At 47.4% G+C, this 24,931-nt stretch overlaps 7 protein-coding genes across 7 annotated transcripts; 3 read left to right on the top strand and 4 right to left on the bottom strand.

Moving 5' to 3' along the window:
- Positions 1 to 1,224: 1,224 nt before the first annotated feature.
- On the top strand, positions 1,225 to 2,347 carry PCYB_145260 (hypothetical protein; the record flags this gene model as incomplete). Its single annotated transcript, XM_004224997.1, has 1 exon — positions 1,225 to 2,347. A coding segment is annotated over one exon (1,123 nt), but the record flags the coding sequence as incomplete, so codon positions are not given.
- Positions 2,348 to 4,079: 1,732 nt separating this feature from the next.
- On the bottom strand, positions 4,080 to 6,183 carry PCYB_145250 (hypothetical protein; the record flags this gene model as incomplete). Its single annotated transcript, XM_004224996.1, has 6 exons — positions 4,080 to 4,151; positions 4,278 to 4,332; positions 4,508 to 4,608; positions 4,746 to 4,859; positions 5,122 to 5,922; positions 6,103 to 6,183. 6 exons carry the CDS (start codon positions 6,181 to 6,183, stop codon positions 4,080 to 4,082), a joined length of 1,224 nt encoding a protein of 407 aa, XP_004225044.1.
- Positions 6,184 to 8,075: 1,892 nt separating this feature from the next.
- PCYB_145240 (WD domain G-beta repeat domain containing protein) lies at positions 8,076 to 9,359 on the bottom strand (the record flags this gene model as incomplete). Its single annotated transcript, XM_004224995.1, has 1 exon — positions 8,076 to 9,359. A coding segment is annotated over one exon (1,284 nt), but the record flags the coding sequence as incomplete, so codon positions are not given.
- Positions 9,360 to 13,005: 3,646 nt separating this feature from the next.
- PCYB_145230 (proliferating cell nuclear antigen) lies at positions 13,006 to 14,102 on the top strand (the record flags this gene model as incomplete). The annotated part of the gene is made up of 2 exons (XM_004224994.1): positions 13,006 to 13,184; positions 13,517 to 14,102. 2 exons carry the CDS (start codon positions 13,006 to 13,008, stop codon positions 14,100 to 14,102), a joined length of 765 nt encoding a protein of 254 aa, XP_004225042.1.
- A 544-nt stretch (positions 14,103 to 14,646) lies between these two features.
- On the bottom strand, positions 14,647 to 18,078 carry PCYB_145220 (RAP protein; the record flags this gene model as incomplete). The annotated part of the gene is made up of 1 exon (XM_004224993.1): positions 14,647 to 18,078. A coding segment is annotated over one exon (3,432 nt), but the record flags the coding sequence as incomplete, so codon positions are not given.
- A 1,154-nt stretch (positions 18,079 to 19,232) lies between these two features.
- On the top strand, positions 19,233 to 22,479 carry PCYB_145210 (hypothetical protein; the record flags this gene model as incomplete). The annotated part of the gene is made up of 5 exons (XM_004224992.1): positions 19,233 to 19,439; positions 19,637 to 20,776; positions 20,933 to 22,041; positions 22,239 to 22,284; positions 22,444 to 22,479. The coding sequence occupies 5 exons, from the start codon at positions 19,233 to 19,235 to the stop codon at positions 22,477 to 22,479; spliced, it is 2,538 nt and encodes an 845-aa protein (XP_004225040.1).
- Positions 22,480 to 23,498: 1,019 nt separating this feature from the next.
- On the bottom strand, positions 23,499 to 24,380 carry PCYB_145200 (hydrolase; the record flags this gene model as incomplete). Its single annotated transcript, XM_004224991.1, has 1 exon — positions 23,499 to 24,380. One exon carries the CDS (start codon positions 24,378 to 24,380, stop codon positions 23,499 to 23,501), a length of 882 nt encoding a protein of 293 aa, XP_004225039.1.
- Positions 24,381 to 24,931: the final 551 nt, after the last annotated feature.

Below are 24,931 nucleotides of genomic sequence, written 5' to 3'. Positions count from 1 at the left end.
GAAAAAAAAAAAAAAAAGAAAAAAAAAAAAAAGAAATCAGCTCTAATTCGCCCATCGTCGAACTGTTCAAGCGCAACTTTTTCGATAAATTATTTTGTGTACTTATTTGCATGTATGCAAGTGGGCACATGCGCAAAAGTGATGTATGCATGTGTATAAGTGCACGTGCGCCACCCCTTTTGCGCAATTGGCACGCTGGGTATGCACCTTTCGTAGTACCTTTTGGGGGGTGCTCTCATGAGTCCACTAAGATAGAGGCCTCAATGTGCGGGAAGCCTTTTTTGTTTTGCCCCTCCGTTATTCCGATCTGACCACTTCGAGGTTTATGTAGAAGTGGTCGCTGAAAAAGGGGCCTCTCCAAAAGGTGTCGCTCCAAAAATGGTCGCTTCAAAAGTGGCCGCTTAAAAAATGAGCCTTTCTTTCATGAGAGCTTCCTTAAGGGAAAATCTGTTTCCAAGTCTGGCAGCGACACTTGTGCATGCCTTTTAGCGAATAGCTGGTAGCAGGGGTTGTTCAGCTTGCTGGGATCCCCCTTGCATGCCGTCCGCCCCACGCGGCTCTACGTAGTGGCCTTGCGCAGCAGTTTCCTCAGCAGTTTCGCCAGCAGTTTCCTCAGCGCGGTTTGCCTGCCCATTTGTTCATCGGTTCCACGACAGCCACTCCCATACTGTTTTCACCAACAATTTCAACCACATTTTTCAACCACATATTTCAACCACATATTTCAACCCCATTTTTCAACCTCATTTTTCAACCTCATTTTTCAACCACATTTTTTTCAACCACATTTTTTTCAACATCCCTTTTTAACTTAACAATTCAGTCCCGTTTTAAATTGCCACCTTCCCTTTTATGTTAAACGTTTCAGCTTGACCTTCCGCATTGATCTACCATCATACGTCTTTATTGTTTATTTTTCTCATTTTCTCCATTTTGATATTCTTGCCCTGTAGGCGTTTTTTTTTTTTATACTCCCGCTTTTACATAATAAATCAACAAATAACAGCCACGGTCAGGCAGACTCCGTCGTCGCGTGGTTATAATAGTCCTGCAAAGAGGCACACATAAAGAAGTACGCCTGTGCATACGCCTGTGCATACGCCTGTGCGTACGCCTGTGCATACTCCGCTGCACACCCCCCCTGCTTGCCCACGAACGCGTATCCATTTCTTCGTCGAAGGTGTTGCCAAGAAAGAGAGCCTACTCCCCATCCACACGCGCAAAATGGTGGCCCCCACACGAGTGGCAACCTTCCTCCTTCTCGCGTGCGCCCTGCTGTGTTTAGCACCAATAATTGCAAAAGAAAAAAAAAACGGAGAAAAAAAAGAAGGAAACCTTTTGCAAAAGCTAAGGAACAAATTAATAAATTACATTGCAAGCAAGAAAAAGTTTGATTCGAACGGATGGGTAGACTTATCGCTACTTCAAGGGGAGAAGTTCCAACCAATCGACCTACGTATCGAAGATGACCAAGTGATTTGCAACGGCAACAATCAAATTCTCGAAGTGACTGTGGTGAAACAAAAGTTACTAAAACACACAGACGATGCGTCCTATCACGAGTTAACCCTGGACAGTAAAAAAATAGCTCCCAATGCCAAGCTGCTCTCTACAATCCCGTTAATGAGGATGAGACTACATCAACAGCAGATGGGGGGAGCAATAGCACCTCTTATAAAACGATTAGGGTTATCCTCCTTTCATGCACTGCCCCCCAATTTTGAAGGCTATATCGTATGCACAAAAAAAGACACCAATGCTTTGCTCGTTCCAAAGACATTGAAATCAGTTCAGTTCGTATCAGGACCATGGAAAGTACGAGTAAGCATAGATTTTTACAGATGTCCACTTTCCAATTTTGGAAGGATATTTCAAGTAACCATAATAGACGAAGTCAATGTCCTACTCAATAATGACAAGTCTTTCATCTGGCCCATCCCTCTAACGTCCTTTTTCGAAGTCTACGATTTCCATCTAGCTGTTAGAGACTGTAAAAAAGGGAACTTTTGCGAATTAGAGAGGACAGCAAATGGGGATGGAAATAACAATAGCACTCTTATATTGAACTGCCCAAGTTGGGGAAGCACACATAAACTGACCATAGCTAATGCATTGCTCCTTTCAGCTTACCTTGGTATGTCTATCGCACATGGCTTGTCCTACCCTTACATGAATATATCAGCTGATGATTATATAAGTAGTAGGTATAGCCAAATTTCAAAAAGCACCCCAAGAATCCGAAAAAGAGTCATTAAGTCCTCCTACCTTAGGGATGAGTATGAAGAGGAAGAGAGTAAAAGTTCTTTAAAGAAACTGAGTCTCATTACTCACTTAATTTTCCTAGGAGGTGCAGGAATTGCCAATGCTGCTTATGGTGTTAAAAGTCTCTTAGATATTGTAAAAAATTTGAAAAGCATAAATGAGGAGTTTGAGAAGGCCTTGTTTTTCTACCCCTGGGAGTTGCGCTACCCGCACAGCTACCTCGGCTCACAGGGGGGCGAAAAGCCTAAAGGGGAGTTCGCCAAAGAAGCAGCGATCACCGGGAAAGCGGCGAACGGCGGGAACGCGGCGAACATCGGGAATGGCAACAAAGTAGAAACGAGCCACCATGTGGAGACGAACCAGAAAGTACAGACCAACCAGAAAGTAGAGACGATGTACGAGGTGGATGCGAGTCAGATAGCCCAAACGGGAAACAAACAGGGCAGCGAGGAGGGAAGCGAGGACAGCGACGAGCAGGCCGACGAAGAAGGAGGAGTAACCCAAGCGAAGAACAACAAAGGTGAGAATGACAACTATGACAACGATTCCAAGCCAGTCCCCAACGTAAACGAACCCAGCGTCGTAAAAATCTTCGAACAAAATATTATAGGAAATTAATTTCCCAAGGGGTCGTTGGCTCTTCCCCAAGAGATGGCTCCAAGCTGTGTTTACCGGGGGAGCAATCGAAGTCGTGGAAGGACACCAGACCACGCGAAACTAGCCAGTCGAAACTAGCCAATCAAAACTAGCCAATCAAAACCAACCAATAGAAAGATAAAAAATAAAAAAACGTGCGCGCGAGGTGCTCTTGCCCCCTCGTCCACGCGCCCCAATTTTTGTACCATACGTGTGCAAGCGTTTAAAAGGTTGCACTGAAGTGCCTATGCGTGGTGTGTTCGTATGATGTGTTCGTAAGAACCGTTCGTGTGAAGCGTTCGTATGATGTGTTCGTATAAAGTGTTCGTGTTCCCGTTCGTGTTCCCGTTCGCGTTCCCGTTCGTGTGATGTGTGCGCGGCACCCCTTGTTGCGCTCCTGTATATATGTAGAGCGAAGTAAAGTTTTGACGGGAGCTGCTGCGAGCTCTGCACCTCGCATGCGCCCCAATGATGAGCCTTTCTCCGAAGCGCGACGTGTCTACTACACGATTTGCGCAGTGACCCCTTTTTTTTTTTTTTTTTAACCATAGAACATTGCAAGGAACGATCAAAAGAGGTGAGTCACCACACCTACTGATTCGTCGCTGCGGGGATGGAGCGATAGGGATACATGTCCCTTCGCTTATGACATGGGAGGCGACTTACATTGCGCGTATGCTTGACACTCTGTGTGCATGTGCATTGTCGGTCTCCATCCACGCATCGTGTTACACGAACGACATGTCGCTACTACCCCGTGAAAATAAAAAAAAAAAAATCCAACATTTGATCCAAAAATCAGTTCTTAAAAAGGGACCCTGGTCAAGCAGACCATATGGCGAGGTTGGACGGAAAGGAGACAACTCTTTGGGCCCACGAATGCTACTTAACAGTTAAGCTTAAAAAAAAATGGACGAACTGAATTGAAAAAAATTGCAAGGCGGTGTGTGTATGTGTGTGTAAGGGGGGGATCAATCGACTCGCGAAGACGAATGGGAAGGGAGTGAAGAACAAACAAAAAGAGAACGCTAAATGTACACAAAAAATAGGGGGAAAAAAAAAAAAAAGGCTAATTGGGCGCAAATGGATCGACCACGTCATTCCCCTCATCAGTCGCAATTCTCCACTGTGTTCTCTCCATTTGGGGTTTTTTTTTTTTTTTTCTTTCTCGCTTGGTCAGCCTAAGACAGCATGAACGTCTCCTCCTTCTCGAACTTCAAGTCCACCAGGGGCGTGTCCTGCACCTGTTCGATCTGCGGGGAGTCACAAAAGAATTCGCATTGATTGGCATGCACACGACTGTACATATGTGCTTATGTATAACCCTGCGGAGTGTGTGCTCAGGGCCACTGCTACACATGGGGCCCCCCTCTCGTTACCTTGTCCCCCGTCTGCAGCTCTATGGTCCCATTCTGGTACTTGCAAAACTTCCTCCTGCGAATGGCCGAGGGGTGCACAGCAAATAAATATGCGTGAGTGAGTGCGTGCTGAGAGTGTGCGCGTGTTGGGCGGGAAGAACGGGAAGGGCTCCATTACTTGCCCCTTCCACTGCTTGCCCCTTCCATTGCTTGCCCCTTCGCCCAAGTGCCTCCTCCCCTCATGCACTCACCGGGGATATATTTGGTAAAGGTTGTAGCTGCTCCTGAGGAGCAGAGAGGGGCCGAAATCCAGCCTGTTCACCGACTCGTACTCAAGCCAGTAGAAGACGTCCTGCGGGGAGGGAAAAACATTGACGGGGGGAAATGGGCACCAAATTATATCCCTACATGTGTGCTGCGTGGGCCCTAAAGGTATAAACACCCGGGCCACGCTCCATCGCAACACCGCTTCATCGCTCCCTGGCCTACCGCCAACGTCTTCGTGACGCAGAACCGCTTGTGGATCTTCCTATTTGAAAGTTTGACCATAAAGTTGATGCAGTTTTCGCTCGCGGGTTCTTCTTCTGGTGGTGGGGCCAAATTCTGCGCGCAGGGAAAGGGGAGGTGGGGGTGAACCAGGACGTGCGCTTAATTCAGGTGGCACCGCATAAGCATATGCACAGGTGGAGGTAGATGCACAGGTAAAGGTAGATGCACTGGTAGAGGTAGATGCACTGGTAGAGGTAGATGCACATGCGCACACTGAGCAAAATGATAAACTCGCAGACATGCAAACTTCTACATGTGGAGACTTCTACACGCATGGGTTATGCGTGAACTCTGCGCGAACTCCGAGCGGACCCACCTTAACGTACTCCTCCATGGACAGCCGCAGAGCCATCTGCAACTCATCGTCCGCGTCGTGCGCACCGGTGGGGAAGCCGCCAACACCAACACCTCCACCCCCCCCGGTGAGATCGCTCCCCCCCGCCTGGTCATTCAACTTCCGCCCTCCACCCTCAGGCCAATGAAACTTGTTAGGTTTGTCATACCCACCGGAGGGAAAAAAAGAACCCTTCTCCCCACGGCTACCTGAATTAACCCTTTCCTCCATTATGAACCCATTGGAAGAAACTCCAGATATTTCAGAAATCTGACTTGTGCATAAATAAAACTGATTTGGATTTTTCGGCAAAAAATTTACATCTGCCTTGGGTAACGACACATAGGGATTCATATTCTGAACAGAAAATACATGGTACTTGTTAATTATGTCATTGAAATAATACTTTAAATTAATATCCTTTATGTAAAGGGGGCCACTCTTCAAGCTGTCTAGTACATACCACGTGTTGTATATTTTTCTGATACCAAACCAATGTTGCTCTAAGTTACATATGTATCCTATGTCTTGGTGATCACTTGAAATAATTTTTTTTAAATCTTCTTGGAAGGTATTTTTTACGGAAATATTTTTTCTCCTCAGACATTCAATGAGGACAGAGATGTTTATAAATCCGTCGTCTAAAACGTTTGATGAATTTTTTCTCATCAGGTCATTCATACCACTTCCTCCAGCTCCTCCGCTGCACTTGAGGAACTCCCTCTCCTTTTCGTCGATTTCTCTGCCGATGGTGGCCAGGACGTCTTCGCTGTAGTGCGGGCCCTGCACAGGTGGGGGGGAGCGGTTTGGCGGGGAGTGGTTTCACGGGGAGCGGTTTCACGGGGAGGCTCCCCCATCGGGTGTCGCTCCCTTTAGGTCGCTCCCTTTAGGCCGCCCCCTTTAGGTCTCTCCCTTTAGGTCGCCCCCTTTTGGCCGCTCCCTCTGGGCAGCTCTACGACTTACCTGCAGGATGGCGTTTATGCAGTGAAGACCGCACATCCGGTCGTTGCCCTGCTTCTCCCAGTACACATACTTCTTGCTCATTGTGTCGACACTTCCTTTGCGTTTGCCTCACTGTGCCACTTCGCTGTGCCACTTAACTGTGCTACCTCGCGCAGCCCCAAGTTTTCCCTCGCGCGGGGGGCACGTGCCTGTAATGCTACGTGTTCAGGCGGAATTACGCTGTTGAGCAGTTGCGCATTACGCCACGTGCCTTTTCCTCGTGCAAAGAAGCTCCACACGGGACGGTGCGCGCAATCCGCTTTATTTTCTCACAAAAAAAGGGGATTTAATTCGCCAGCGTGTGCTTATGTAATCTATTTCCGGGGGAAAAAAAAAAAAAAAAAAAATACATCCGGTCTTTAACAAAATGACGCTTAGGGGGTAATGTAGCATATGGTGGAGGGTACAGGAAATATTAAAAATACCTCCGCTCCGATATCATTGATGACACTGCTTCGCATCGCCGTTTCGTACAAAAGGTATATATATGGTAGTGCGAAAAAACATTACGGAGAAAAAAAAAAAAAAAATCAGCGAAAGGTCGGAGTACGCGCAAAAAAAAAAAAAAGGCTGCTTGCCAAGGGCGCCGTGTTCCTTGCGTGCTTCGTCACACATGGAGATTCCTTGAAGAAAAAATTTTCTCTCATTCGATGGTTTGCAAAGATACACATTGTTCAGGTGCTTGTAATGTGGGCGGAGGCGGCACTTCAGTTCGGGGCGCCTAATGAGGTCCTTCACATGCAGCTAAACGAAAGGGGCATGCTCTCCTCCTGAACAAAGTCCCACAAGCTGTGTCCCCGAGAAGTGCCCCCCCCCTGGACATACACCCCACGTCAAGGGGTACGCCAGTATCACAGGCGGTGAAAAGCTGACCAGGTGGGGAAGCGAAAACCCCCCACGCGAACACAACCTATCGGTGTGTACACAAAACGTGGCGAGCAAAAGGCACGATCAGCTGTGCACGATCAACTTTGCACGTCACTTTGCACGTCACTTTGCACGAAGCAGTACGATACCCATGCGTTGAGAAAGGTGGCCCCCGTTTCGCGAAAACTCCCACCTGTTTTTGTTCCCTCCCCGCATTGAGGCTATTCAAATGGTCAGATGCACTACTTCCTGGTAGAAACGTTCGCAAGGTTGCTCTCAGGGGATACCCATGAAATGTAAGGCAACAACTTTGTAGGGCAGCCATCCATGTTCACCACAAGCGCAGGGGATGATCAACAGGGGAAAAGCCACGCTGTCTCTCGAAGTAGCTAAAACTGCTAAATGTAGCACTTGCGACAAAAAAATTAATGACTCATATCACAACGCAGTGGCGTACTGCGCAGTGCGACAGCCTTCAACGTGATGGACGCGGGATTGATCGAATAGCTGTGCCACAAATTGGGAACGGGAAAAGGAAGGAGGAACGGGAAAAGGAAAGAGGAACGGGAAAAGGAAATGGGAAAGGTAAAAGACAGAAGAAGACAAAGGGATACACTGGGGCATCACCGATGCATCACTGAGGCATAAATTGCCCCCATGGTAGACTTAACCATTCGGTTGACCATCGCGGGGGGAGTAAAGCCTACGAACGGGCGAAGCAACTGTGGCGGTAAAACAAATCTGCTTTTAAAAAGTGGAGAGGAACTAACTGTCACAGTTGCACACGCAGCTAGCCATTCGTGTGCAAAAGAAGGTCAGGTAAAAAAAAAAAACAGTCAGGTAAAAAAAAAAAACAGTCAGGTAAAAAAAAAAAACAGTCAGGTAAAAAAAAAACAGTCAGGTAAAAAAAAAACCGTCGGGTGAGAGAGGACGAGGCAACTTCGGCAAAAGAATCCCAAAGGTGTCACAAAGGAATAACCGAACACGCCGCACAGCGGACACCGCTCAGCTCACACCGCACAGTTCACACCGCTCAGCACTCAGCGAAAAAAGCGCAGCGGAATGACGGCCAGCCCGTTCTTGCTGTGCGTGCGCGTCCACTTGCCATGCTTCATCTCGTCCCCGACGGAGGCAAACAGATACGCGTAGTTAGGCGAGAAGGAAAACTTGCTTACGGCGCCGTCCACCGGAACGGCCAGGACCTTCCGCATGGTAGCCGACGTTTTGCTAACGCTTTTGTACTGCCAAAAATTTACATAACCATCGTACGACCCGGAAATGAAAATATCCGTGAACGGGATGCTAACAAGGGCCGTCACTGCGTAGGAGCTGTGTGCATTTTTGCAAATACAAATAGGCTTCTTATAAGAAGATGAAAAAATGTAAATATGGCCAGAAAAGGTCCCCGCGATGAAGACCCTGTTGTTAAGGGAACAGCAGGACTCCACAATTTCGTAATTTAAGTTAAACAAAATATGGTTATCATTTTTGGTGTTCCAAAAACGGAGAGTATAATCACTCGAACTGGTAATTAATTTATTTTGGGTTAAAGAAGTCATGCTTAAAATATCGTTCGTATGTCCCATATAGGTATTAATACATTTGTCCAAAAATCGCAAGTCCCATAATTTAATCGATTTATCATAGGAGGATGTGAAGAAATTGTATTCCATGTTTAACTCATCCGTATTTTCATTACTCCCAACAATTGAGCTAATGACATTTTTGTGTCCAACTACAGAATGGGTGCATGTTTTTTTCACTCTGTTGTCCCATGTATTTATTAAGTTGTCCGCCCCAACAGATATGAAAAAGGAATTAAATTTATGACAATACAAATCCATTACACTCTTGAAATGGCTTATTCCGTTGCTCCTTCCAAAATGTTGAAAGGCGCTGGGATTTCCTTTATAAATATGAACCTTCTCTCCTCTAGCTAAGTCCCACTCGATGATACAGGCGTCTTTACCCCCCGTGTAGGCTGTGCTGAGGGAAACGTTGGGGAACACCTTCGGCTGCATGGCATGTTGGGCGTTGTCTCCAAAGGGGTCGCCTCCCTGCGGGCTGCTCCTGGGACTATCCTCTTTGTAAAACTTCCCGCTGTTGTACCCTCCGTAAGCATTGCGCTCATCACACTCGCCAGTTCCCACATCGTACTCGTAGTAGTCAAAGAAGGAAAGGTTAAAATCTGGGCAAGTAACGCACGTGACGCTCTTTTTGTGTCCGCGGAAAAAAAAAGCATGTTCTCCAGGTAGGTTGGTTTGAGCAGCTTGACCGTTTTGAGCAGCTTGACCGGTTTGATCAGCTTGATCGTTTTGACCAGTTTGACCACTTTCACCTGAACGGTTCATGCAAGTTGGCCCCTTCTTGGCAATCCCTTTCGAAGCAGCCAATTTCTCGTCATGCACAATTTTGATTTTATTTCCCAAATTTAGGAGCGCTTTCCTGCTTTTTTGCCTCTCCCTTTGCATCATCAGTTTGCTGATTTGTTCCCTATGTTCGTCATTTCCGTGGGAACATCGGTTGTCACTAAAGTTCGAATCTGAGTTGTCTCCCTCATCACTGTTCTCAGGGGAATCACTTTGGGACTTCTCATCATCGCTGCTTTGTATGCCCATATCTCTGAGGTACTTTTTGGCCAGGTGTATTTTCCTCTCCTCCGGGTTATTGAAGGTGTTTCCGTTTTCGTCCCCACTGGTACCGTCCTCATCGAGATCACTTGCATCACCATCTGTTGCATCGCCATCTATTGCATCGCTATCTATTGCATCACCATCTATTGCGTCTCCATCCATGATCTGCCCCTCAACCGATGCGAGGTGGCGCTTTTTCTTCTTCCCCAGCTTCGTTCTCAGGTTCCCACTTTCCGATGCCTCCGAGGACAGTATGTCGTCGGACTCTATCTCGGAGTTGTAATCCTGCCCCTTCCTACCTCCATAATTTTTCTTCTTTATTTTGAAGGATTTCTTCCTCTTGTTGAATTTCATTTTTACGCCCTGCGTTGATGCGTTGAATTAGGGGTGCCTACTTGCAGGCATAAAAAAAAAAAAAAAAAAAGACGAACAAAAAAAGGTGAACAAAAAAGGTGAACAAAGTGAACAAAATTAGCTTGCCGTTGCCGCTGATCGATCCATTCCGCCTTTCAAGACTACCAAATCTGTGCTTCTAAATGGGTGGGTAGCGAATTCGTGAAGGAAGAGGCCGCAGCCTTAGTGGCTCAACTGTATTCTCCAAGCAACTGTACAATATCACGAGTAATTATGTGGCTGTTCTTATCCTTACGCGGTTTGTACGAACGTTTGCGCATCACTTCGATGGTCACCTTAATTTCTGCGATGCTGCACTTTTTTATTTTATTTTATTATTTTTTTTTTTTTTCGAAGGCAACATAATTTTTTTGTTTGCTGTGTTGCTCCCTTTTTGGCAAAAGAATGCCCCCCCGCGAAGGCTCGCAAAAATATTGAGGCACGAAATGAGGAGGCGCTGTCGGGGCGGAGTTATAACAGTCCACCATTTCCACCGGGGAAAGTTGTACTATATATTTTTCCTCGGAGAAGCACCGCCGTTTTCCTTTCCCCATTTGGAAGGTAGTCAACCTGTTCCTATTGCTTTAACGACGTATTATTTTTTTACTTTTTTTTTTAATTTCCCCCCTTGGTCGCTCCACTCATTCTTACTCGGATTTGCCAATTCGACACGAAGGTGAGCCAAATGAGTGGGAAAAAAGTCCCAGTCTTTTTTTTATCTCCATCCTGATTGCATACCCAACAAGGGATTTTTTTTTTGCTAAGCAGTCAGGATCATTTTGCAGGCATGGAGTCTCCAATTGTAAGTATTTTTTTTTTTTTTTTTTTGGAGAGGCATTCTCCGCGATGTTGAAAGCAACAACGAATTGCGCAACATGGAGTGAGCACAACAAATAGCGTCACGTCTGCTCCCACTTGGTGAAGGCATACCGAGGGGAAATGCCTTCCTCATTTGTACAGGACCAACCCATCATCAACACACAGTTAAAATGTTAAGCGGTTTTACACTCCCATGTTCGTTAACGCTTGGGGGAGGGGGTCACCCTCTCAGCTGTCCACTTTGACGCGGCCCTTTTTTTCCTTCTCGCTAGTTGTGATCCATGTGGAGTTATCCCGGATGGTGCAGGATAGGTTTAAGCAGCCCCGTCAGTTGCAGACCAGTTGGTGGTATCCCCTCCGCTGCAGAGCAGTTGGCGGTATCCCCTCCGCTGCCGACCAGTTGGTGGTATCCCCTCCGCTGCCGACCAGTTGGTGGTATCCCCTCCGCTGCTACTCCCTTTTACTGCGCGGGCATGAGGAGGGGGGCCGTCCAAATGGTAAATCAGTTTCGCCAATGGAAATGGTTCCCCGTTGTGCACGATTTCGTACAAGCAGAGTTGTGTTCCGCTTTTGACGAGAGAGGGCTGGCTGCTTCGGAAAGGGGAGTGATTATTGAGCAAACAATAAAAAGAAAAAAAAAAAAATATATGCTTATATAGACACACGCTTCTTCCACTTAGCTCGACCGATCGCTTTTCCCATGTACCATGCGACGTGGCCGGGAGAGAAAACAAACGAAGCTGTTTTATCGACCAATGAGTGAGTAACCATTCATTAGGTCCCCCCGTTTATCGCTCTCCTCGCATAGCCCAATGTTCGAAGCCCACCTTGTCACAGGTGAGGGGTGAACTAACCACCTGCTTGACATGGAAACAAAAAAGGTTCGTGTGTTTCCCTTTTTGGCACCCCCTGGAAAGACTCCCTTTTGCGTCAAATTACTCTCTCGTGGGGGAGGTCCCCCTGGCTATGCTAACAAATGACGGAAATGTTACCGAAAATTAGTGTCTCACTCGCGCCAATTGATTGTTCACTCTCGACACATTTCCATGTGCCTTCATTTTTCTCCTCCAAAGGGCCCCCTTCTGTTCGTCTCCAGTTTTGCGGCGTCATGACGTGTTAAGTGTTACGTGTTACGTGTTACACGTTAGATACATATTTTTTTTTGTTCCCAATTCCCGCTCCCCACTTCGATGTGTCGAAACGGATTCACTTCCCTTTAGACATGGTTCACGATGCGTTTCCCCAATTTTTGTGTGTAAGCGTTGTGGCGCGCGGAGAGCGGGAGGCGCTCCCGGGAAGGCATCGCCAAGAAGTACTACTGCTGGAACACTGATGGAAGGGGACGCTTGCTAGCGCTTGCCCGGGCACACCGTGCCGGCGCCCCTATGACGTTATGAGCCAGGCCTTTCCCACTGCATGCGCCAGTTCGCACTAGTGCATTCGCGAAGGAAAGAAACACCGAGGGATTTTTTTTTTTTAACTCTCCATACGCATTGCGAGATAAAAGCTTACTCAATTCACATGTGTGTTTTTTCCATCCTCGAGGATTTTTTTTCATAATAAGCGATCCCGCACGGTGATTCCACAAACAGGTTTAGCGAAACTATTGACAAGATTTATGAGACGTTCAGCCTCTCCCCCTCCCCCATCCCCAAAAAAAAAAAAAGGAAAGATCCCCTGCTGCCGGTTTGTGTGCTCTCCTATTATATTGCATTATCCCTTTTTTGTGAGAGATAAAAACAATTTCGTGGCGCATTTTTTTTTTTTTTTTTTTTTGTTTTTCCCTGTTAGGAGATTTCACCAGTATCACCTTTCTTTGCGATAAAGATACTGCAGTGGATTTTCCTCGCCGTACATAACACACACGCAACCGTTAGCCACGTTGCTCAGCCAGCATTATGACCTGTTGAGTTAACAGCTTTGGGCTGCACGGGAGAAGACTTACACAGCGCACGCGAGTCTCGAGGGTAGGCGGTTGCACAGACGGTAGCACAGACGGTAGCACAGACGGTAGCACAGGCGGTAGCACAGACGGTAGCACAGACGGTAGTATAGACGATAGTATAGACGATAGAACTCGGGCAGACCCCCACATAAACACACTTCCACCCTGCAGCTGCCCTCCTCCGCTTCCCCCCCACACCCTGCAAACATGTTTGAGTGCAGAATTGATGGACAGTTTTTCAAAAAGCTGTTCGAAACGTTAAAGGATATCTGCACGGAAGTGAACTTGGAGTGTGACGAAAATGGAATAAAGATGCAGTCGATGGATTGTAGCCATGTGTCTCTGGTGGACCTAAACATCATGTCGGATTTTTTCCAGCACTACAGGTTTGTGACGTGGAGAAAGTTCTCCCTCGTTCACGTGGGAGTTTATATATATATATGTATATATATGTATGTATGTATGTATGTTTTTTTTTTTTTTTGCACACCATTTTGGCTAGTTTGTTCACCTTTGGCTTGTCACGATTTTGCCTGACTCGTTCATAATTTTTTTTTTCCAACGCGGGAGTTACATAGCAGCTAGGCAGCAGTTCTGCAGCAACTCCGCAGCAGATACACAGCCGCATAACGCTACCCACTTCCCTTTCCCCGTCCGTTTCCCCTTTCGCTTGCCCTCCCACCCACAGGTGTGACAAAAATTGCGTGCTCGGCATCAGCATTAACTTCATGCTGAAAATATTGTCCGTGATAAAGGAAAAGTCAACAGTGTTCCTGTTCAAGGAGGACAACGACAATGAAGCAGTGCTGAACATCGGCATAATCGATGAAGAGGAGCAGTCCAACACGGAGGACTCTCTCGAAATACAAGTAAAGTTAATTAACACGCAGAAGGAGCATTTGGAGATTCCACAGTCTGAGTACCATTGTCAGTGTACCATGAAGTCCAAAAAATTTCAGGAGTTTACAAAATATTTGAATTCGATAGGAGATAATGTTTCGATCTCCATGAAGAAGGACACGATGGTGTTAAGTACAACTGGAGCTGACATAAAAGTCACTAAACAATTTACAAATGACATGACTGATATTGCTATTACTTGCTCTAAGTCGGTTTCTCAAGAGTTTGCCACGAGATACCTGGTCATGTTTTCTCGAGCTTCCTCTCTTTCGGACGAGGTGTACATTTCGCTGTCGCCCAACATCCCCGTGTCTATCAGGTTTAATTTCAAGCAACCCCTGACGGATCTGCAGGACAGCTCGCACCTCACCTTTTTCCTGGCCCCCAAGATTGGCGAGTACTGAAGGGGGGGGCGGCACGGCATCGAATCGGCGAAGCAGCTAATCGGTGAAGCGACTCCCCCTCTGCAGGGAACCCCCCCACGCGCAGAACACGCGGAGGGCGCGCCGTTCCCCTTTTTCTGTTCCTTCGCCTTGGAACATATGGGAACCACTACTTAATCGAACTTTTAATTAAAATTTAAGATGATACTCCCCATGACACACATGGTGGGAGTGGTCGTAGGGTGAAAACTGCGTCTTCGTTGGGGAAGAGTCATGACAGGTCAAACGAAAAACATGCTCACGTGTACACACTACACACTGACTGCAATGTTGGGTTGTGCCGATGCGGGTGGAGGAGAACCAACCCTCTATGAGCAAGCCGTGCGTGCGGAGAGTTGCCAACGGGGGAACAGCGCTATGGCTATGCTGCCTATCATGCCCGTTACGCAAAAAAGGGAACATGTCACAAAAAAGTTGGCCTCACGTCTAAGGTCTCACGGGTGGTGACAGCTCAATCTGTTCCACTCGCAACAGCTTCCCCTTCGCCGCTACCCCCTTGGCGTACCATGTTAAAGTGGTAACTCAGTTGGTTGTCCTGGTGCATCTTCATCATTAATCCCTTTTGATGTCTGCTTCGGTTCTTCGTCTGATTGCGGAACAGCTCCTCTTCGCTGACTGTGTAGAAGTGAGGGGTGTCCAATAGGTCGGCTCCATTCTTCATCTCTCCATGGTTAGAAATGCTTGTTTCCGCTTCTACAGATGTGACGTGTTCCTCATTGTTAGGCACGCGTGCGTCCGGTGCTGTCCTGTATGTTTGTCCCTTCACAGGGGTGTGTCCCTCCAAAAGGTGAAGAAAATCCCCCACGGAGATGTCCTCCCTGTTCAAGCGCAATATGTGTCGCAACACCTGAACTGAGTATAGAAGCCTCCTCCTAAAATCGATACACTGATTCCATTCCTGATAAGGGATGTGTATTATATGCCACCCGCATTTTTTTAAAATGAAATTTTTTATAATCGAGTTGATGGTCCTACTGTGACTCTCCTTGTAAAAGTGAGAAATCCCATCCACTTCAACGACGATGTTTTTTTTTATTTTTTTTTGCACCACGTTGTGTGTATTTGGTTTTTCGCAATGGCTTCTTTCTGCGAGGAGGTTCTGTCCCTGCAACCTTTTCGTTTTGTAAATTATGTCCCCGTTTGGGTGAGCTTCCACATTGGGGTGAGCTTCCACGCTGGGGTGGGCTTCCACGCTGGGGTGAGCTTCCACTCTGGGGTGAGCTTCCACGCTGGGGATTGCCCCACTTGGGAAAAGTGCTCTCATTTTTTTTTCATTCTGCAGGAAGTCCACCACGATGTCGAGTTGGTAGGGACCGAACTGAACTTCGCTCCTGTGGGCAACTCCAACTAGGCTAAGGAAACGGGATACATTTCGATGCGTTTTCGAGGACATAATTAGATAGTCATCGATTTGAAGCTTCACACTCCTCACCTTAACAAAAAAAGTTTTTAAAAATTTGGGGAAATCGTAATACTTGGGGAAGGATGCTCTGAGGTAGAGGTCGACTATTTGCAGCTGCTGGATGCTTATGATGGATATTTCTTGGCGGTACTTTTCGTTTAGCAAAAATATGAGGTTAAAAAAAATGTTCAATTCGTTTCTGAAGAAGAGGTCTGGGTGGGTCTGCACGAGGTGGCGCTCCGATGGGGGGTCTCCGTGGGGGGGGCTGCCCTCCGATGGGGGGTCTTCGTGGGGGGGGCTGCCCTCCGAGTGGGGCTTCTCCGATCGTTTCTCCGACCCCATCTCCGACCGCTTCTCCGATCGCTCCTCCTCCGACCGCTCCTTCGCCGCCCCCTCGCAAAGGCACAGCCTCACCACGTGAAAGTAGTACGCGAAGGAGAGCGCGACGTTGGCCAGCTCCTTCTCCCCCAAGTCGTGCATGCAGACCACCATTCTTTGGAACACCAACTGGTAAATCGGCTTGTAAAAGAAGCACAACTTGGTAAAAGAATTAAACAACTGACAAACGTTGGTCCTCTCCAATTCGTAATTTTTAAGAATAATAATTTTGGAGACTTTATACAAAAATACCACATCTCTGCAGAGCATATTTGACAGGGAGTAACATGCTAACGATAAGTCAGCCAAGGCCAACTGGTGGATATTCCGACTGCACAGCTGCACTGCTCTCTTCACAAACATACGTGAGTATATTCTTAGCTTGCTAAACGAGTACAGGAGAAGTACAGCCTGGAATGGCTTCAGTGTGTCTACTCGTTCGGTACCTTCCTTGAGTAGTAACTGATGGATCTTCCGATCTTGAAGTCCTAGTTTTGCCAGTCCGTATACTAGACAGCACAAGGACTGATTCGATAGTAACTCTTTTTTTTTTTTTTTCTCCCTTATGATGTAGCTCACAAAGTGGAATAAGTGTTTTGGCTTCATTTTTGCAGCGGCGTAGGAATTCACAAAGGTGGACAGGCAGAGGAAGTCAAACTGGGGTCCCCTCCGAACGATGCTTCCCTCGGAGCGGCGCGGCTGTTCAGGTAGCTTCCCATCCCGCTTCCCATCCCGATGCTCAGCTCTGTTTCCCCCCACCAGTGCAGCGGCTGGAGCCCCCTGGGTGGCACCTTTGCGAAGCTGCCTGATGCTTCGAAGCAGCAACCTGTGTAGGACGACGTAGACCTTCTCATCACTCAGACCCACCTTACTAAAGGAGTAGGCCAGCTGCTGCAAAGAAACCACATCAAAGCGATACCCTTTATACTTCACCCCAATGGTAGCTCTGTACAGAAATTCATCTATCATGTAGGTAAACAAAACCTTGTCCTTTATGTTTAATCTAATAAGTGAGCTAGCCAAATTACTCATCTCGATATTTTTGAACTTTTTCATTTTAATAATACATTCTTCTGAAATTTTGTTCAGCATTAGGGTGTTTTTTATTTGCATCTGAGAGTATGCGTGAACTAAGTTACTTAGTGATTGGGGGGAGAACTTGGAAGCGTTGTTTATGATGAAGGGGATCAGGCAGTTAAACGTTGCGTTGTCGTAATACTCTAGCTTTACCAGGGCGTTCAGCAGCACGGACACGTCTTTCGGTTGGGGGTAGCCCCCCTGAGCGGTGCTTCTTCGCTGAGCGGTGCTTCTCCCCTCAGAGGTGCTTCTCCCCGCAGTGGAGCTTCCCCCATTGTGCCTGAGTACACCTGTGGAGTCCCTCTCAGGGTCGACTGCGCACCCACTTGGTGCGTTAGCAGCGGGACCTCCGAGTGTACTTGCCACACAATCCGCTTCTACACCAATGGGACCTATTTCGACCACTTCGTTGGGGTGAACATCTGAGCTGGTCACCCCTTGCGAGGGCGCCATGTGCATCCTCCTTTTAACCTGATCACACACAACTCTGCATAGCTTGTTGTTCTTCTCCCCCAATTTCGCGAAGCAGTTAAGGATAATGGCTAGCTGGAAAAACTGAAACGAGTCCCCCTTAAAGGCGACATGCTTCACCACAGCACTCAACATAATGGGGTCCTGCCTCCCCAGCTGCACGCTGCTATACAAAATGATCGTGATATCCTTGGGGGTGAACCTTTGCACGTTCTTTGCTATCCACGGGGTGCAGTGGTGGAAGATAGACTTTATGTGTTTCTTCGAGTCGATTCGGAAGAAGCAGAAAATAGCCACCAGTTCGCGCACGTGCCAGGGCAGCAGGGGTGGTTCGGCTGGCGCGGCTGACTTAGCTGACTCGGATGGCTCGGCTGACTCGGATGGCTGGACTGACTTAGCTGACTCGTCCGACTTGGCCGCCCCCCCCTGCAGGCGCCTGAGGAACGTCTCGGACAGCATCTTTATCAAAAGAACTGGCTTCGACTTTCCGAAGGTAAATAATTGAAAAAGCTTACATATGCTAGTCACGTCGAAGTTAGAGTGTATCCTTTTCATCTGCTGATGCATCAGCAAGCTCAACTCTCTGTCCTTCTTTCCAACTACTGTCATTGTTTTGTAGATCCGTACAAACTCGTATGGCAGTAGAGAGCGGACATACTTCCTCGTACAGACAAATAAGTTTTCGATAAAATCTGATGGTAGACTCTTCCTCTCTTTTATGTTTCTCACCGTTTTGTATATTTCTAAGAGATCCTTTTTACTTTTACGATCAAGAAGCTCTACACAGAATGGGATGTTTTTATAATGGAGTGTTTGATCCTTCTGGTTAAATGGAATGACTGTTATTTTTCTGTGTCTGGTGTTACTACATGAGTTGTGTTGTCTCTTCTGCTGGTGGACCGGACTGACTCTGATTCGATAAACTACGCCCCTGCGTCTGCACACCACGTGCAACGGAGAGAGCGCAGCGGACGGCGCGCACTTCTGCATCATGACGTGGCTCTCAGGGGGGGGAGCGGTCCCTTCGAAGGGTCACCGCACGGGGGGTCTTCTCAGCAGCAGCTTGTTAGCGGCGGTTTCTGCGCGCCTTCGACTTTGACTTCGGCTATTCCACTGCCTCACCACAACTTCTAACCGTCCCGATTTTTCCGCTTCACCTGCTGTGAGTCGGCCTCTACCCTCTTCGACCAAACGCTCACACTTGTTGCTCCATAAAAACGAAACGATTTGGGACCTCCTACAAATGCTGACCCTTTTTTAAAGTTTAACTCGCCGAGGGAGGACGTGGAGCGTGATCTTCAGGTGCGCAAAAAAAAAAAAAAAAAAAAAAAAAAAAGCGCTGTGAAGGGGAAGCAAACCGAACAAAACTAAACGGACCGACTGCAGGGGCTAACCCCCCGCGCTGACCCAGTGTAGCCGAAAAAAATTTCCACACTGACCCATCAGAAGAAGCCGTAACAAAAAAAAAAGGGCAAAGCGGAGTGCTGCCTAAAGTGAACGTTAAAACGAGTCTCACCTCGAGCGAAAAAAAAAATAAAATAAAATAAAATAAAATAATAAGATAAAATAATGAGATAAAATAATAAGATAAAATAAAAAAATTGTGCTGGCGATCGCTCGGCCATTGTTCCAACCCGATCGGATTGCTCAGACTGTGAGGATCCCCGAAGAGGGGGGGAGATGGTCTAACCGCCCTAATCGCCTTAATCGCTTTAATCGCCCGAATCGCTTAATCAAATTGCGCAGTGACGATTTGAAGGACTATGGATCACCAGGGGGAGAGTCCCACGGGGGGCGAAGCCGCTGCTTCCCCGGACAAGGATAAATGTAAAGAGAAACACACGAATGATGAGCTCGTTAAGCAGGACTCGAATCAGCCCAGTAGGAGGATTGCTAGGAAGACCAAACGGAACGCGACCATTTCGGCGTACTCTCCGGCGCACATATCGGAGCCGGTGTACCAGTGGGAGGTAAGAGGCGCAATGAGGAGGAACAGAAGCTTGGCTAAGTGGTGGAGGCGCGCGTCCAGCTTGTGCTCTCGGCGTTGGGTCTACTCATCGGGAAGAGCCAGTTGTTTCATCGCGCTGCTGCACATGGACCATCGCTTTAACCACACCGCCGCTTCCCACCTGCCACCTGTTTCTCCCTCCCCTCCCTCTCTGCGCAGGTTTCCAGCAACGACCGCGTCTTCTACGACAAAATGAACGACCTGATCATACACCAAAACGTCGCCGCGAAAGCTCTCCTCGTAACGGACATAAAGAAAATGAAGGAGAACTACCAAGCTGTATACGTCAAATTCGACTCTGAAATGTGTGAACACATAACCTTCGCTCCAAACACTACCTTCTTTCTCTACCACTCGACGAACCCTAACAAGATCCAGATTTCTGATATTCTGAATAACCATAATATATATTTGAGTGTGTGCATAAACAAGCTGAGTGAGTGTAGAATTTTGGCTACCTTTTGGCTACCCGGGCGCGGGCTGGTGGCGGGAGAATCCGGCACGGGCGCGTCCTCTTCCGCGTCTGCCGTGACTGCCGCGTCTGCCGCGTCTGCCCTGTCTGCGGGCTCCACCGCGCCCGACGCTTCGGCCGACTTCGCCGTAGTGACCGACCACGGAGTTGAGATTTTCCACCTGTCCTTCGACAACTTAACGATTACGCCACTGAAGAAACACGTAATAAAGAGTGAGCAGTGCTGGTACGACGAAAGCAGCTCCTACATCGCCCTCCTCTCCAGCACACACAAAACACACGCCATCTTCCCCTACCTACTAAACAACAGCAATGCGATCAAGTTGCAAAAGGTGGAACTGAATATCCCCAAGACAGACCCAATCAACAAAAACGACATAGAAATTATTACCCTTTATGATGAAACATACTGTATACATAAGGATTACCAAAATGGGAGAATCTCCTTCCGATGCTTATCATCCTCTTTATGCTTCGACTATGTACTCGATCTGTTTTGCAACGGCATGTTGGAGACCTTTTCGTTGGATAATATTTTTGGTGTCTTTAATTATACTAATGAGAAGGTATACCTATTTGATATAAAATATCAGAAGAGAAAAAAAAGCAGCTTCATCAGTTCCTTGTCCGAGCATATAAGCAGTAGCCACACCGTTAATATTGAGTACCTGACGTCTCCGAAGCACTTTAGGACGGAGCTTGTGCTAAGCCATATTTCTTTTCATCCCTTTAATGTGTTGATTGACAACCAGTACGGAAATGTGTACAAGATCCGCGTGGACTACGACCTGTTCATGCTGCAGATTTGCCAGCACTTCGCCAACTTGGTAAGAGCCGCGCCCTCACCACGGGAGGGGTGCTTTTCCGCCCCCTTTTCGCCGCTCCCCCGCCAATCTCGCACCTGTTCACATCACCGCTCTCTCGCCGCTCTCTCACCGCTCTCTCGCCGCTCTCTCACCGCTCTCTCACCGCTCCCCCCCCAGAACACCTCCGTGGACGTGCTCCTGCGCAGACCCAACTGCAAAAAAAGAATCACGGAAATGTTTTTCCTATCACTAGAAAACGACATTCAGATAGACGACTACCTCACCATCGTAAATATAATTAATGTAAATTACCGAAAGCTGATAGAACAGTCTGCAAAGAAAAGAAGTACCTCCTCTGTGAGGAGAGCTAACCATAAAATTATTCAACCTGTAGATGATATTATTAAAAATTTGGGGAACAAGACTCTCATCACAGAGAGGGATATCGTCACGGATGTGTTTCATTCCTTTATGATTAAAAAATATGGACTGGATAAAAAGGAGACTCTATTCAACTTTTCCCTTAACTTTCGCCAAATGGAGAAGGCCAAGCGGGAGAGGAGAAGGGGCACCGGTGGACGGGACGATCGTGGCGATAGGTACATGCTCAAGTACAGAATAAGGAGGAGCTCCCCCAAGGGGGCAAGCAGTACCCCCGCTGCGTTAGGGGCAAGCAGTACCCCCCCTGTGACAGGGACAAACAGCACCCCCGCTGCGTTAGAGGCAAGCAGTACCCCCCCTGTGACAGGGACAAACAGCACCCCCGCCGCGACAGAGCAAAGCGCCAACCCCGCGGAGGAGTACAAACTAACGCTCAGCTACTCCGAGCTGCACAGCTTGCCCATGTTCCTCCTCTACGTGCTGGAGTACATGAAGTCCCTCCTCATGCTGAATATAATTCCGAACAGGATTCTCCAAACCTTTCTCTTCGACATATGTATCTTTTACGAGCAGGACAACTGTCTACGTCAGTTGCTGCAATTTTACGTGATAGCTGATTCGATCGAAGTGACCAAGCGGTTGTTTCACTACTGGAAGTTAACTCAGCACCCATGGGCGTATCACCTTTGTCTAGACATGTCCTTACGACTAGGGGAATACGAAATGGTTCTTCATCTATTCCTATCCGCAAATAGATACATAAAAATTATCGACTTCATAAGGAGTCATAACCTTATTGATTATCCCATTGCAGTTATTTTTCAAGCCATCGAAAATGACTTCGACTCCCCCGAGAGGTACATTATATTTAATCACGTCCTTCGTTCGCTCAGCCGATGGATTGGGTACGTCATGAGGAGCGAGACCAATATGGAAGCCTTTCTTGCGTCTCCGTTTGAGATGATCGCGGTGGCCCCTTTTGAGATGATCGCGGTGGCCCCTTTTGAGATGATCGCGGTGGCCCCTTTTGAGACCACCACGGTGGCTCCCTTTGAGATCACCACGGCGACCCCCTTATGACCACCTCCTCACCCCCACGCAGCGACTCCGACCGCGACCCCGAGAAGCATCCCCTTCCGAACTTGCAGGTAAGCCTCCGCGCTCCTCGTTGCGCCACTTTGCAAAAATGTTCACCCCTTATTGTCCCATTTTTATCACGTTATTGTGTTGTGCCTTTTTTATCACATTATTATGTTGTCCCTTTTTTTTCCCATTTTTCCTTCCCTCCCTCCTCCCTTTCCGTGAAGAACTGCGAAAAGTGGGTGACGTTAGTCGAAGAGTAGTGAACAGTCCCCTTCCCTTACTGCATAACGATGCAGCTTTCCAGTTAACGCCCTTTCGCGTAGCACCCGTCTCGTTCCTTTTGTTTTTTTTGTTCTTTTTTTGTTCTTTTTTTGTTCTTTTTTTTTTCCCATTTTTTTTCTTTTTTTTTTCTTTTTTTTTTCCTTTTTTTTCCCTTTTTTTTTTTTTCTTTTTTTTCCCTTTTTTTTCCCTTTTTCCGTGCGCGCAGCTAACCCAGCACGTTCCTCAAATCAAGTTTCCCATTTATGGACCCCCTTTTGGGGGAACCAACTGTGCGTGTTTATCCCACTTCGCGCTGCACCCACGCGGTGATAAATTCTGCTTCTCCCTGGAATTGGCGAAGATACTATACTTACGCACCTCCGTACGTACACGTGTAGTTTGACGTGAGCTTCTTACAGCGCTTGGAACGTAACAGTGGGGGGCACTCCGAGGAGACGCCGGGACGGGGAACCCGCGTATGTGTGCGGGGAATCCCGTGAGGTTGAATTAGGGGTAAAAAAATGGGCAAAAGCAACGAAGCAGCAACGCAACAGCAGCGCAGCAGCAGCGCGGCAGCAACGCAGCAGCGGTAAAAAAATAAAGTAAGCGCCGCAGGGACACCCAGAAACACATCCGACGGATAACTAAATGAGTTCCACTAGCGAAGCGCACGGTGAAAAAAATGAACATGGAGAAAAATCACTTAAAATTTTATTTCGCCACAATTTTTGGGTAGTAACATCTGTTGGGGGAAAAGGGCTTGGGAACAAATTTTTTTTTTTTTTTTTCTGTCAAGGCGGCTGCGCAGGTGTAGAGAGGTACACGACAGCGGGCAGAAATTGAGTGGACCCTCCTCTGCAGGTTTGTGCGAGCGTGCGTGGGGGGTGCATGTATGTGTGCGTGTGTATGTGCGTGTATGTACGTATGTGTGCGTGTGTGCGTGTGTGTATGTACGTATGTATGTATGTGCGTGCGCGTGGTGGGGCTGCCGCTCACACAAAGAGAAAGCGCAGGGTGGTCACTTCTTCAAATTGAAAACCTTCTTGAGTAAATAGGCCACGGCACCCTCCTTGTGCGAAAGGGGGAGCACACACTTGGCGTGGGATTTGGCCGAATCAGTAGCATTGGCAACGGCAAAGGAGTACTTGAAGTTGGAGAGCATAGCGATGTCATTTTCAGCATCCCCCACAACTAACACCTGGTCATTCGATATATTGTAGTGTTTTAAAAGGTAATTAATCCCAGTAAATTTATCATGACCTAACTTAGTAACCTCCGCGTGTCCATTATAGGTCGTAAAAATGGTTAGCTTATCTTTGAACTTCTGTTTGAGGTTCGAAATGACCTTTTTAGATTCTGAAGGATCCAATACAATCATTAATTTATTCATGGTTCGATATTTGAGCATTTCATTGTGCCTAATTATGATGCTCCTATTTTCGCTGTACATTTTTTGCAAAAAGTCTGCATACTTGTTGTCCTCCGTGACATAATTTGACTCTCCTCGATGGAAAATGGTTTGATTAACTAAATTCTTTTCCACTAGGTAGTTAATTAACTCTGCATACACATCAGTCTCTATCGTTTCGTCCAGGAGAGTGTATCCAATTTGATCATAAACGATCGTTCCGTTAATGTACACTCCAGGCATACCATAGAAATTCATTTTTTTTAAATTTTCTTCTCCAAATGCACTTAATATTCCTACTTTGGATCTCCCTGTACATATACTAACCATGTATCCCCTTTCGATTGCTTCCTTTATCGCTTCGATGTTTTCGCTCGGCACCTTTATGTCCTTGTCTACGAAGAGTGTGCCGTCGAAGTCAATGAGAAGCAGCTTGATGTCTGCCCCCTTCAGCGTTTCCTCCACCTTCTGGTCAGGGCTCTGGTCGGCCATTGGGGCGGCACGGCGGGGAATTGGCGGGGAATTGGCGGCGAGTCGGAGGGACAAACGCGAGGGAATAACTCGGAAATCGCTAGGAAATCGCTAGGAAATCGCCAGGCAAACGTGCTTCGAACGCGGCTCGAATGTGGTTCGAATGTGGGTCGAATGTAAGTGGAATGTAGGTCGAAGGCACGTCAAATGTAGGTCGAGGGCACGTCAAATGTAGGTCGAAGGCACGTCAAATGTAGGTCGTAGGCACGTCAAATGGGGGCGCAACTCAGTCGACTACGTTCGGGCAAAAATACTCATAACCCTACACGGTGAAATGTGTTACGGAAAGCCACCTACACGCGAGATTCCACTGACGATAACGACCAAACATAAGCAATAACAAGCAGCACACAGCAGCGCGCAAGTGGCGGCCAAGTACAACCACGTGATTGATTGAGGAATATCCAATGGGATGCTATACTCTCAAACGAAAACGTACGCTTTGGCGCCTCTCCTGCTGTCGTGAGAAAACGAAATGGGATGTTAAGAACTTGTGATGTTTGCTTATATTA

Source organism: Plasmodium cynomolgi, chromosome 14, assembly GCF_000321355.1.
Source record: "Plasmodium cynomolgi strain B DNA, chromosome 14, whole genome shotgun sequence".
NCBI lineage: Eukaryota > Apicomplexa > Aconoidasida > Haemosporida > Plasmodiidae > Plasmodium > Plasmodium cynomolgi.
The sequence above is the reverse complement of the archived record's forward strand: the minus strand, read 5'-3'. Positions and strand labels throughout refer to the sequence as shown.